This window comes from Juglans microcarpa x Juglans regia, chromosome 4D, assembly GCF_004785595.1.
Source record: "Juglans microcarpa x Juglans regia isolate MS1-56 chromosome 4D, Jm3101_v1.0, whole genome shotgun sequence".
In the NCBI taxonomy this organism is placed as follows: domain Eukaryota; kingdom Viridiplantae; phylum Streptophyta; class Magnoliopsida; order Fagales; family Juglandaceae; genus Juglans; species Juglans microcarpa x Juglans regia.
Genome location: NC_054600.1, coordinates 34,524,248 through 34,537,425, shown reverse-complemented (window position 1 = coordinate 34,537,425; position 13,178 = coordinate 34,524,248). Strand labels below are relative to the sequence as shown.

The following is a 13,178-nucleotide window of genomic DNA, read 5'->3' as shown; positions in this document are numbered from 1 at the left end:
TTTTGATATTTGAAAAAGTTGAATGTTTTATTATATTATATATTAGAATTTAAAAATGTTGTAATGATGAGTTGAAATGAATTGTGATGAGTTTAAATATATTTTTTTGTTTTTTATTTAGCTTTTCTTTTAATATTTTTTATATAGTTTTAAATATTTTTAAAAATAAAAAAAAAATCAATTCACTAATATTTACTTCTTTAATTATTAAATAAAAAAATTAAAATTAAAAATTAAAAACTCAATCAGTTATTTTTATCGGTTCAATTAACATTTTCATATTATTTTTTATAAGATTCACGATAGTAAGCCCAATTTAAAAATTGCTGTTTCAGAAAACATCAATACTCATGTCATTCGGTTCCCAATTGTTACAAAATACATGTTTTTACTTTTTACCACATCCTGGTAAGTTTTTTCAAGCTGGAATTTTGTTTTTAATTGATATTAAAATCGATTATTATTATTCTGCCCAAATTAAGACAAAGAATTTTCATCCTTTTTAAAGGCTCTCTTCGGCATCAGCATCAACTAGAGATAAACTAATAAGCGTGCAACTCAAGGAAATCAAAATTGAAGAGCTTTTCCCATCCATTTCCACGGGCACACCAATGGGTGTCCAGCACTAACGTTACTTTTTTGATTTTTAGTCATTACCTTTTTATTTTATTTTGTCTTCTAATAACTTTTGGATAAATTAAGGAAAAGAACCTAACATGAAAAGGATCGCAGAGTCTGCTTCACTCGCGCGTGGAACTGCCAAAGTTGCACCTCAAACGTCACCACCCTCCTCTTTTAACAAAGCTGAGAGAGCTATTGGACTGATCTTTCGCCTATGGGCCCACTTCCGACCACTTTGCAAACATGCACAAGAACCTAAAACTCTATCAAATAATACACGACTTCTCATGATAAGTGCAGTTACTTATCGTACCTAGAAAGTGCCGCCACCTATTATAAATCTCTCTGATGCACTGTCCCTTGTCAGCATCTTCTGGGAAAGAGTTTTCCCACAGAGAGAGAGAGAGAGAGAGAGAGAGAGTCTGAAACCTTCCCTGTTTCGAGAGCCTGGAAGTTTTTAGTGCCCTGTTTCTATCGCTTGCTCTGTTCTTCTCTGTTTTGCAGGTGAGCCTCTCTGTTTCTGCCTTTAGCTTTTGAGAGGGTGGTTAGCTTTTGTTTCATCCTTACGTGCTTTATTCTACTTCAATATTCTGCTTTTTAGCATCTTCAATTTAAGTGGGTCAAATCGTTAAAGCCACTTTACCGTTTCTGGTTTCAGAAAACCCTAATTTTCAGTAAGTTGGATGGCCGACTCTTGATTACCGGTCTTCATTTTCTGTAAATTTTTTGTTTAATCACGTTGAATAAATTGGTTTCGCGTGTTGCACCTAAGGTATAATCCTTTGTTTATTTTGCTTTAATTTTGGTTTACGTACATGCTTTTTTAGCGTTCTTAATTCAATTTTGATATTTTAGTCCTGCTTTTTGCAGGTGACTTTTAGTAAAATGCAAAGCTTTGCATGTTCCATGGAATATAGTTTTCCAGGGAAATGATATGAGACTCCATTTAGTTTGAAGGATTATAAAAGGTCTGGAATATTTACTTTTCTCTCTAAGGAAAAACGGTTTCGTGGAAATAATTTTTTAAAGAGAGAGACCCAACAAACCTTTTGTTTATATTTTTCCTGTTGTTGTTTTTCGTGAGATTTGTTATTCTGCAGGTGATAATTGTCCATTTGCAGGTATCGAAGCTAACAACGGGAAGTTTCCAATGTCGTCTTCGCTTAGTAGGGACCTCATCTTCCTGATATTGCAGTTCCTCGATGAGGAAAAGTTCAAGGGTACCCTTCATAAGTAATTTTTCTTCCAGATCCTGTTTTCAGCTTCCAATTTCTTGTGCTGTTTGTGTGATTCCGTTATAATTATTTTTCTTACTTTTGTATTTTTGTATTTTTTGAGCAGGCTTGAGCAAGAATCAGGAATGCTCTTTAACCTCAAGTACTTTGAGGAGATGGTGGTTAGCGGGAACTGGGATGAGATAGAGAGGTACCTTTTGGGGTTCACCAAGCTGGATGATAACCGGCATTCTATGAAGATATTTTTCGAAATACGAAAGCAAAAGTACCTTGAGGCTTTGGATGAGTGAGTTTATGATTCTATAAAAGAATAATTGTGGCAGTTATCATCTTTCTCAAGGCATCTTTAGTTTATTTTTTCAATGGATTATGTTGTTTTTTCCTAATTAATTATAATGAATCAGGCTGGATCGCAGCAAGGCTGTAGATATTCTCGCCAAGGATCTGAAAGTTTTTGCCTCTTTCAATGAAGAATTGTTCAGGGAAATGACTATGCTCCTTACACTAGATAATTTTAGGTATATATTTTATACAAAAATTTTGAGTTTCCACTTTAAGTTGGTGATAATAGTGTGTGCAACCATCATGGGCAGCCTAGTGGTTAAAGGATGGGCTTGGGATGAACTGTAGACTCAGACATAAAGGGTTCGATTCCCCACTAAGAGCTCTCCTGGATTACTTGATACTTATTTCTGACATGTGGGAACACATGTTGGGGGTTTACATCCTAGGAGTGGGTCCAAAGGGCCTTGTCTTGGTGAGGATGCACGTCATCAAGAAAAGAATAATAGTATATGGAGATGACATTGAAAATCATGTGGATTATGCAGGGAAAATGAGCAACTCTATAATTATAAAGATTCAAAAACAGCAAGAGCAATCATGTTGATTGAGCTCAAGAAGCTTTTTGAGGCAAATCCCCTTTTCCGTGATAAGTTGCAGTTCCCAAACGTTAGAGGTTCAAGATTAAGGATGCTCATTAACCAGAGGTAATATTACATCATTACCAAAGGATACTCTACGTATTGGTTGTTATCCTATGATACTCATCATATTTCTGGCTATTTCTATAGACCATAGAGATAAAATTGATTTCGGTATATGTTTGACAGCTTGAATTGGCAGCATTCACTTTGCCCAAATCCTAGACAGAATCCTGATATAAGAACCCTCTTTGTGGATCACAGTTGTAAAAATTCCAATGATTCACTTGCACAACTAGCTGCAAGCAACCAGTTGATAGGTTCCCCAACAAAAATTGAAGGTTTTCTTCCATTGGGAGCAAATGTGGTATATGATGAAGTTAAATTATGTTCTCTGTTCTTGGTCAAAGACCAAGTTAGTTGCATTTTAATCAAGCCTTACAGTCTTTCCAGAATTTTCTAAATTTGCTCTTTTGTTTTTCTTCGTAATCAGCCATTGCAACCCACATCAGTAGAACTTCAAACACCTCTCACCACATGGATGTCTAATCTGTCAACCCGAACTCATTCAGCAGTTTCTGGTGGTGGTATTGATTTTGGGAGGGTAACAAATCCAGGTAGTGACGCAAATTATTCACCAACCCTTCAGAGCCCTGAGTAAAGTTCATATGTTATACAATCTCAGGGATCAAAAGGCATCCATTCTCATTCCTAAATGTATATTATTTTCTTGCTATAGCTGCAATTTCAAATGGTCGTGGGAATTCTGATGAAATGTACAAAACAAGGTTCTCTGGGGTTTCAGACAGGGTAAGTTTAACAGCATGAACACACCCTCTTAATTTGTTCTTCAACAATTCTTTAAATGAGATCTATACATTTTTCTGTAGGTAATGTTTCCAGTAACCAATCCTGGTCAAAGTCAGAGTGTGATGTTTAACTCAACCGATGAGTTGCCCAAGACTGTAGCACGAACATTGAACCAGGGATCGATTCCCACGAGTATGGATTTTCATCCCATTCAACAGACACTTCTTCTAGGTTGGTTTCCAGGAGCTTCTCTTGAATGACTAATCAATTTTATGGTGATTATTATGTCATGTACACTTTTCTTTTTAAGCTTAAATTGATGTGTGTTTTGTAATGCGATTTTTCAGTTGGAACCAATGTGGGGAGCATAAGTTTGTGGGAAGTTAGTTCCAGGGAGAAGTTGGTTTCAAGAAATTTTCAGGTATGGAATATCGGAGCAAGTTCAATGATATTAAAGGTATGTTCCTTCTCAATCAGTATAACTAAAAGCAAGTCAGCAATTCAATTCAGCAAAGAAATATGAATTCTAAATCTGATGAAATGTAGGCAACTCTAATCAAAGATCCGTGTGTCTTGGTTAAGCGTATAGTATGGAGCCCTGATGGTTCTTTATTTGGTGAGATTTAAGATATGGACAAGAACAATGTTTGTAAGAGCCTATCATCCAGGTCGCTATATTTAATGTAAGTTTGTTGCTTTTCATCAAACAGGAGTTGCATATTCTAAACACATGATGCAGCTATATACTTATCAAGGTGGGAATGACATCCGCCAGCATTTGGAGGTAGGTTCTGTTTTGTTCTCTCTTCCAATAAATTATTCATTTCTTTGTTTCTAACACCCATTTTTTTCTTTTTTTTCTTTTTTTTTTTTAATTTAAATTTTAGATTGACGCTCATGTTGGTAGTGTGAATGACATTGCCTTCTGTTATCCTACTAAGCAACTCTCTGTTATTACTTGCGGTGATGACAAGATCATCAAGGTTCGTTATGGAATGGTTGTTATGTGGTCAATCATAGAAAATGGTTATTTATCTATAGTTTATGTTTTGTCTTTGTAGGTGTGGGATGTGGCTACTGGTGCCAAGATGTTTAATTTTGAAGGTCACAACGCTCCTGTTCTTTCTGTGTGCCCTCACTGCAAAGAAAATGTTCACGTAAAGGCTATACTTCCATTTGACTCATTTATACACCTCTTGCCACTTTTGGCTGATTTACTCTGTTATCTAAAGTTCTGCCGTTGCTGTAACGCCTCAGTTTATCTTTTCAACATCGGTGGATGGAAAGATAAGAGCATGGCTGTATGACAATATGGGATATAGGGTTGATTATGATGCTCCAGGCCGCTCATGCACTACGATGGCTTATAGTGCTGATGGGAAAAGGTTTATTTACTGGAATTTAACGCCATTGTAAGGTTTTCTTTATCTATCCTCCTATGAAAAACTTCACGTCAATATTTTGATTGACATTGTAGGCTCTTCTCTTGTGGAACCAATAAAGATGGTGAGTCGCACATTGTTGAGTGGAATGAAAATGAGGGTCTTGTAAAGAGAAGCTACCTAGGATTTCATAAACGCTCGCAGGGAATTGTTCAATTTGATACAGCAAAGAACCGGTTCTTGGCTGTTGGTGATGACTATTCAGTTAAATTTTGGGATATGGACAATGTCAATCTTCTGACAAGTATTGATGCTGAGGGTGGCCTACCAGTAAGTTATAACGTGTGTTTGTAATTCTGTAATGTATTTTTATGTATGGTCTCAGTAGCAATTCTACATATATCCCAATAACATGCCTACCACAAAAACAGTGGTCTGAGTTGCTGACATAATTCTTTGAATTTAAGGCAAGTCCACGTGTCCGTTTCAACAAGGAGGGTACTTTATTGGCTGTTTCGGCAAATGATAACAGAATAAAAATCTTAGCAACGGTTGATGGTCTCCAGTTGATGCGAACTTATGATCGACATTCTCTTCTTGCAGGAAGTACATCTGAGACGGTAACAAAGGTAAGGCTTATAAAGTCTTCTTTCATTGAATTGGACAAAAAGCCATATTGAATTCTTCTTATATCCTGCAGCGTGCAAGTGCTACACATTGGAATTCTTGATAACATTCAATTTTCCTTCACCTGTGTGGTTTAGTATTGTGATACCTTTTTAACTCTGTACTGGAAAATTTAATTGCACTTGCATCTCTCCCTCCCTCCCTCCCTCCCTCTCTCTCTCTCTCTCTCTCTCTCAAAATTTCTTCAAAAAAAAGTTAAAACTGAATCTGAGTGCCTTGCTACATTAAAATAAAAAAATACACTTGAACTAATTCATTCAGCTTGCTTGCAGAATGGAGACACAAGAAACATGGTGGACGTGGAACCTAAATTAGCAGATGAAGTCAGCCTAACAAAGATTTGGAAGCTCACTGAAATTAGTGAACCTGCTCAGTTTAGGTTATTGAGGCTCTCAGCTCCAGTCAAAGCAGACAAGGTATGATTTCTTATTGACAAAGCAGTCAAAGCAGTCAGTGTCGGGGATAATACAATGATTCTTGATCTATTGTACTAAAACATGGGCAGCAGTTTGGCCAGCTTCTTAGTGTTGATGTTCCCATTTTTCCAAAGTATACCGTTTATCCACACACTTCAATTAATTTCTGTCACATGCTCTTTCTGACATGCATCTGAACTTCAATCACCAGTTTGTGAGCATGCTAGCAGAGAGTTGTTAATTAATAGTTCCTATGAACTTAATTCTATTTTTTTAGTTTGTGAGCATACTAGTGTTTATGTTATTTTAAATTCATCTAAGTGCCATCTTTGTTTATTATATGTTTTCATTTTTAAATATTATTATATTCAAATACCAAATAATGAAAAAGAAGTTTCTGATTGGCTTCTCCTGTGAGTATGCAGATCTCAAGGCTTATTTATACTAAATCAGGTACGGCGATTTTGGCATTAGCAACAAATGCGATCCATCTACTCTGGAAGTGGCCACGAAGTGACCTCAATTCAAGTGGCAAGGTACAAAGTTCCCATATTTTCTGCAAATCTGTCCCTTTCTTAAAAGTTCCTTTTGATGACTTCAAAGCTTTCTGTTTCACTCTGAACCTGCATTTCTTATTATCGTTTTAAAAAAGGTGATTATTGTGATATGGTGTAGGCAACGACCAAGGTTACTCCTCAATTAGTACAACAATCATCGGGTATGACAATGACCAATGATTTAACTGAGGCAAAACCTGATGAGGCTCTATCATGTTTTGCCTTGTCCAAGAATGATTCTTATGTCATGTCAGCATCTGGAGGAAAAATTTCTCTGTTCAACATGATGACATTTAAGGTGAAGTTTAAACCTATATCATTACAAGGTTTCTTTTAGTGTGCATGTCGAAAATGGATCAGAGCTAGGTTCTATGATAAAATATATTTTGGTTTAAGCTGCAGATGTCGGTTAGAAGCTTATTGGCCAGTTCAGAATTAGCTCTAGGCCTATATGTTCTAATAAAATTGAATTATTCTAGTTTTGGTGAAAAATTAAGGCAGTCAGATGTCGGTTAGAAGCTTATTCGCCAGGTCAGTAATAGCTCATGGCCTTTATCCTTATAAATATTTGAATTATTTAGTTTTGGCCAAAAACTAAGACAAGCTTGAACTGGTCTTTTCTGAAAAGATGCTTTACATTTGGTCGAAGTATCTGTTTGTCCCGTCATTCATAATGGAGAACACTCCACACTTTTCGTAATGCTGCATCAGAAATCCACTTCATTTTGACTGACCAATTATAAGTTTTGTTGAGAAATTACAGATCATGACAACATTCATGTCTCCACCACCTGCGGCAACATATCTTGCTTTTCACCCTCATGACAACAATATAATGGCCATTGGAATGGAGGACTCCACAATTCTCATATATAATGTCCGCTTAGATAAGGTAACGTCTATTATGGCACAGATAATTGTATTACTAGTATGGTACTCATTAAAGTGAAGATCCAGGAGTTGGTTATTTCTTTCTTCTTGTAGGTTATGACCAACCTTAAGGGTCACTCTAAAAAAATAACAGGCCTTGCCTTCTCACACGTGTTAAGCGTACTTGTTTCTTCTGGAGCAGATGATCAGGTTAGTAATTAGTCTTATGTAGCTTGCTTATTGGGAACTCTGGCAGTTTTCACTATGTCTCAGTATTTGACGGAGAATGAGCATGAGTTTCCTGCACTTGCCCTTAGAAAGAGAGGGGAGGGATTGGGGGGTGGTGAGCTCAAATATGACGTCATAAATCACATACAAGGGATTTCTTCAACGATTGCCCACTATCCTTTAGGTAACTCTTGGAACATACATGTGCTTGGAGCTGAGGACAGTGTATATGAGCCTCCATTTAAATCCAAGGACAATGATCACTTAACAAAATCTAAAACCAAAAATAAGCTAATAGAAGCAAGAATAGCATCCAAGAACATCCTTGCAATTCAGATAAACAAAGCAATACCAACAGCACACTGATTCAAGGACGACATAGAAAGAGAATAAAACGCTTATGGTTAGCTGAACTAAAATCCTTCATTTTAACTCTCTTGACCAATTTGACTAAGATTTTTTTTTTTTTTTTGTATTCTCTTCTCCCAGATTAACGTGTGGAACTCTGATAGGTGGGAAAGACAAAATAACAGTTTCTTGCAGATTCCATCTGGGAGGGCATCCACGGTAGTTTCAGACACCCAAGTTCAATTTCACCTGGATCATATACACTTCCTTGCTGTACATAGGACTCAACTTGCCATATACGAAACAAAGAAACTTGAATGTGTGAAGCAGGTATCTTTATCTTAGCTTCATGTCAAAGTAATCAAATGTGTGTCCAGTTCCTGTGGACTCTGTTCCTTTATAATTTTACCATGAAAAATTGAGAAGAATTTTCTTTAGTGATGGCAGCAAACAATGTAGGAAGAAAAAAAATTATGGATGAGCTATGTTTTTCCACTCCACTCCCCTCTCCAATATTTTTCTTCAGAATAATATGTTAATGATGTTTTATGTTTAACAGTGGATTGTAAAAGAATCTTCAGCGCCTATCTGCCATGCAATATTCTCTTGTGATAGCCAGTTAATTTATGCCAGCTATTTGGATGGAACTGTGCGTGTATTTGGTGCTTCAAATCTCCAGTTACAATGTCAGATTAATCCCACTGCTTATCTTCCATTTGATGTCAGGTATTCAATGATATTTTGGAAATCTATCTGTCAGGATGCTTGGCCTGACCTCATTCAGTGAGATATATGTGCTATCAGCTTTGCGTAGTCACTACTTAGCATTCATTGTTTAATTTCAATTTCCAAAGTGGTATCTGTCATGGGTATTTTTGAGCTCATGATTTTAGATCCAGTGTGACAAATATTTACGTAGTTTATGTGATGTGAAACTTTTTGTTAAGGATGCATTCTAAGTATATGATAGATCGCCATGTCGTTCATAGTGGCCCAAGATGATAAACAATGCTTCTTCTTCATCTTCTGCAAAATAAACATCACATTCCCTCACTGGAATTCATATATAATATTTATCCCATATGGTGTAGCCTCTGACTTTCTGACTTCTTATGGTAAATTATCATTTACTGGCCTGATAATTACATTGGACTTCTTATCCTTATCTCCCGAATTCTGCATAATGAATGCATGGTTACTTGAAATAATTCTGACACGTAGAGTTCTGAATCTGCATTCAGTGGCATCTTGGCCAGATTCAATATATGGTATGGGTAGCGTGGATAATTTCTCTTTTCTTGGTCTTTATTTTTCTCCATGTTGATACAGTTCTTCAGTATACCCTCTTGTGGTTGCTGCACATCCACAAGAACCAAACCAGTTTGCCATAGGACTAACGGATGGAAGGGTTCATGTATTGGAGCCACTTGAATCTGAAGGCAAATGGGGTGTGCCCCCACCTGTTGACAATGGATCACCAAGTTGCATTTCTATTGCCTCTACACTAGCTGCTTCAGGTTTGGTTCAACCCCAGAGCTGATGGACCACCCAGAACAATTTGCCTGGCCTGTTGCTTATCTTAATTTATCAGACTATGTCCTCTTATTGTGGTTAATTTTAGTATCAGTTATCAGGTTATGTCTACCTACCTATCAAAAAAGGTTGTGTGGTATGCTGTAAAGACGTGTTGCAGTTTGTACGCTTCTTTCTTAAAAGAGTTAAATCTTATGTTTGATGTATCAATTAGCAGTGCCTGTGCTTTTTGCAAGACATGAACCAGTTGGGAGTTTGAACAGCTTGGCTAGTCGAATTTCACTGGTAGCCGCCGTCGGCCTTCAAATGTGTAACTTTTCTATGCCAGACCAACTATATTTGTGCGGAGATGATGTTTTGGAAATGTGTTGACTTGGGTCATTGTAAAACTCGAGCCTTTTTAGACACAAGCCGGAAAGATTGGGTCAATTGGTCACCTAGGCCCATGTTTCTTTTTCTATCAAGGCCCTGAACCAATTTCTTTTATTTTGTTTTATTTTTGTTTCCCCCTCATTGATTCTAGTGCATTTGTATGGCACCAAAACCAGGATTTTATTTTTGGCCATTAAAAAGAAAAGAAAACGCCAAAACAAGAAAAATTAAATTGGAAAAAATTTTTTTCATCAGTTATTATTTATCACTCCACACATTCATATTCACATTCTATAAAAAATATCTTTGCATTTTATGAAAAATATTTTCATACTTTATAAAAAAAATTAAATTATAAATATAGAGTATGAGAAAGAATAGTCGCATAACATTCCGCTGGGAATAAAAAACTTTTATACAAGTTGGAACTTAAAATATTGATCTAGGGAACCAGTCCCATGCTCCAAGAGACTGTAAACTTTTTTTTTTTTTTTTTTTTTTTTTTAACAGCCTGTAAAATTAACGGTCCAAATTCGGCCCGACATGATCCCGTGACGTAATGAGTCCCAGGTCGAATTACCTCGGAACACATTTACACACTTCTAGAACCATATACGAGTAAAGCGGCAATGAAGTCAATGCCCAAGTCCTCAAAACCCTAATCTTAAACCCCTCAATTTCCAAAACCCTAAACCCTCTCTTTTGAGAAAGTTTTGTTTCGAATACCTTCTCTTTTTATTAGGGTTCTTTTGTCTCTCTTCTAGTTAGACAAATATGGATACTCTTCGTTCGAACGCGGTAGTCTGGGAAGGTTTTCTCTGCTCTGTGGTGGAGGCTATGGTGCTTGAGATTGCCATTGTCGCTGCCAAGTCTCTTGTTTGCTCTCTCTTGAGGGTATAGGCTGTATGAATATACGTGTTTGGATATTCTTTGAGTTCGTAACTGTTTCTTTGTTTTTTTTTTTTTTTTTTGTGAAATATGAAATTGTTTTGAAATTGGCATTTGCTGTCTCGTGGATTTTGCTCTAATTATTTCATAATCTGAAAAATTAGATTCTTTTATTATAAATTTGTAAATCTGTTATCCAAAGCTAATAGTTTCGTAAGTGCTGGTTTCATTTTGTATCAGAAAAAAATGTGGCCTTTTGTATTGAAATTTTTGTTTTTAAGTTTCTTAAAAGTTAGTGTATGAGAGTTTTAGTGGGCCTTTGAGAATAAGAAAAAAGCAATCTGTGATTGTCATCCTCGTTCTCCTTTGCAAAAGAGAACATATATGAATAAACATAATCTATTTTGTAGCTTTACCAGAGCATTGGCCTTGACATTGTCAATTGATTTCGACCTGAAAACATGACCAAATATTATATAATTTAGTTGTGTTTAAATATTTCATAGGCTGGCATGGGTGTGTACACCCTTTGGTTACTAGTTGATATTGTTTGTTATAGTTTGTGGCCTATAATAATCCTCTTTTGAAAAATAAAAGTTTGTGGGCTTCCAACTTGGTTTTAGATCTAAGAGTGGAACGCATGGTTTAACTTGGCTCCAGCCTCTGCCACTGCTATTTCTCCTTCAAGCTGTAATATGTTTGATTAGATTCTATTCTTACATACTGACTTAAGGGGATTATGGTAGAAGTGAAAGAACAGCTGCATATGATCCCACATCACTTACACATATTGCACTAACATCCTCATCGATAAAGTTCTCTAAAAACATCCTTCCGATGATCTCTTTTCATAGCATGTAGATGCATGCATTAGGCTAACCATCTCCACATCGTGGGGATTAGGACTAGTATAGAGGGTTTGATACTCGTTACTTTTCTTTTTTAAAACTACTTATAAAAAAAAAAAAAAAATTTAAACCACCTTACAATTTCCATTGTGAATATATGATGCATTATCTGTCCATTCTAAGGTTGGGTAGTAAGGGTCAAGGATGATGAGAATAAAGTGGTGACTTTGCTATATACATTGCTGATAGTTTTGATAACTTGGTTACAAGTTTGAACAGAATATGAGGGAAGCAGCATACGCGGTATTGTACAACTTTTTTTTATAGGTACATGCTATTGTACAACTAAAAGAGGAATTCCCGAAAAGCTGAAATGCAGTGTGCCGAGAAGAAAAATGTAGGGGAATATATGTCACATGCTATGAGTATTAATCTTAAAGGGAGTGTGGTACCAGTTATGGCACTCTATTGAATTTTTGTTTCTACCTTCCGTTCTCCCCTGCCAAAATGCTTGTTTTGTACGAATGCAAATGTATCTATTTTTTTTTTTTTTTAATGTTTCCATTATCCAGTATGAGTTTTGGTTTTCATTTTCAGATGGGAATTATGCCAAAGGGAATAGATGTTATGCCCAAAGAGGCTGATACATCTGGAGGGTTAGTGACTTGATATCTTTTGTCATGTTTCAATTCTTTCTCTATCTTTTGCCTATTCTCACATTATTATCAATATTTTTTACCGATAAAAGAAAAATCTTTCTTGATAATGGGTAGTCCTTAATCAATTATATTTTTCAGGTTTCCAATTTCTGAGGTGCATGCAGTCAGGAAACCTGGTCCCGAGAACAAAGACGCTAGTGAAACAGAGGATGACGAAGACGAAGATGAAGATGATGATGATGCCGTGGATGATGGGGAAAATGATGGAGGTAATGATGATGATGCATATGGCAATGATGATGACGATGATGGGGATCCTGCTGATGAGCTTGAGGCTAATGGTGATGGTGGAAGTGAAGATGACGACGAAGACGAAGACGATGACGATGATGACGAAGAGGAAGAAGACGATGATGAGGAAGAAGAGGAGGATGAGGAAGAGACACCCCAGCCACCTGCAAAGAAGAGGAAATGAAAGTTTGATTTTTGCATCTATTTTCCTCTCTCTCCCTCGCTCTCTCTCAGTTATTTTGAAATCTTTGGTTGGGTTGTAGTGGAGGTTCTGGTAGTAAAAACCCAGCATGGAAGGTTCAGTTTGTCTGTCAACATAGACTAGAAAAGTCTCTAGTACTTGATTGACTTTATTATATCTTCTTATTCTAATTTTTAAGGCTCTATTGTGATAGCTTAATAACTTGTGCAAAAAATATAGGGTAAACATTTTTTTTTATAAGTAATATAAGGAAAATATAAATATATATTAGGAGAAAATACCACATTCATATCAGCACAGGCATGCAA

General features: G+C 36.3%; 2 protein-coding genes across 3 annotated transcripts; both read left to right on the top strand.

Moving 5' to 3' along the window:
- The first annotated feature begins 964 nt into the window (after positions 1–964).
- Positions 965–9,820, top strand: LOC121259360 (topless-related protein 1-like). Of its 2 annotated transcripts, none has more exons than XM_041160919.1 (26): positions 965–1,125; positions 1,492–1,589; positions 1,743–1,854; positions 1,963–2,142; positions 2,261–2,374; positions 2,687–2,845; positions 2,969–3,146; positions 3,273–3,396; positions 3,519–3,589; positions 3,670–3,820; positions 3,937–4,010; positions 4,136–4,205; positions 4,300–4,373; positions 4,477–4,572; positions 4,651–4,746; positions 4,847–4,974; positions 5,067–5,301; positions 5,439–5,600; positions 5,931–6,074; positions 6,500–6,610; positions 6,750–6,929; positions 7,395–7,523; positions 7,616–7,711; positions 8,219–8,407; positions 8,637–8,803; positions 9,407–9,820. In XM_041160919.1, exons 3-26 carry the CDS (start codon positions 1,772–1,774, stop codon positions 9,615–9,617), a joined length of 3,222 nt encoding a protein of 1,073 aa, XP_041016853.1. In that variant the 5' UTR covers positions 965–1,125; positions 1,492–1,589; positions 1,743–1,771; the 3' UTR covers positions 9,618–9,820. The 2 variants fall into 2 exon arrangements, with proteins under 2 accessions (XP_041016853.1, XP_041016852.1); XM_041160918.1 differs by having other exon boundaries at positions 3,937–4,046.
- A 688-nt stretch (positions 9,821–10,508) lies between these two features.
- On the top strand, positions 10,509–13,040 carry LOC121259359 (nonsense-mediated mRNA decay protein 2-like). The gene is made up of 3 exons (XM_041160917.1): positions 10,509–10,876; positions 12,316–12,374; positions 12,516–13,040. The coding sequence occupies exons 1-3, from the start codon at positions 10,757–10,759 to the stop codon at positions 12,850–12,852; spliced, it is 516 nt and encodes a 171-aa protein (XP_041016851.1). The 5' UTR covers positions 10,509–10,756; the 3' UTR covers positions 12,853–13,040.
- The last annotated feature ends 138 nt before the right edge of the window (positions 13,041–13,178 follow it).

Coding starts and splice junctions, on each gene's coding strand:
- LOC121259360 (XM_041160918.1), top strand. CDS start 1,772: ATGTCGTCTTCGCTTAGTAGGGACCTCATCTTCCTGATATTGCAGTTC. Junction 4,747..4,846: donor ACTGCAAAGAAAATGTTCAC/GTAAAGGCTATA, acceptor GTAACGCCTCAG/TTTATCTTTTCAACATCGGT. Junction 6,930..7,394: donor TCAACATGATGACATTTAAG/GTGAAGTTTAAA, acceptor GAGAAATTACAG/ATCATGACAACATTCATGTC.
- LOC121259359 (XM_041160917.1), top strand. CDS start 10,757: ATGGATACTCTTCGTTCGAACGCGGTAGTCTGGGAAGGTTTTCTCTGC. Junction 10,877..12,315: donor TTGTTTGCTCTCTCTTGAGG/GTATAGGCTGTA, acceptor TTTCATTTTCAG/ATGGGAATTATGCCAAAGGG. Junction 12,375..12,515: donor GAGGCTGATACATCTGGAGG/GTTAGTGACTTG, acceptor TATATTTTTCAG/GTTTCCAATTTCTGAGGTGC.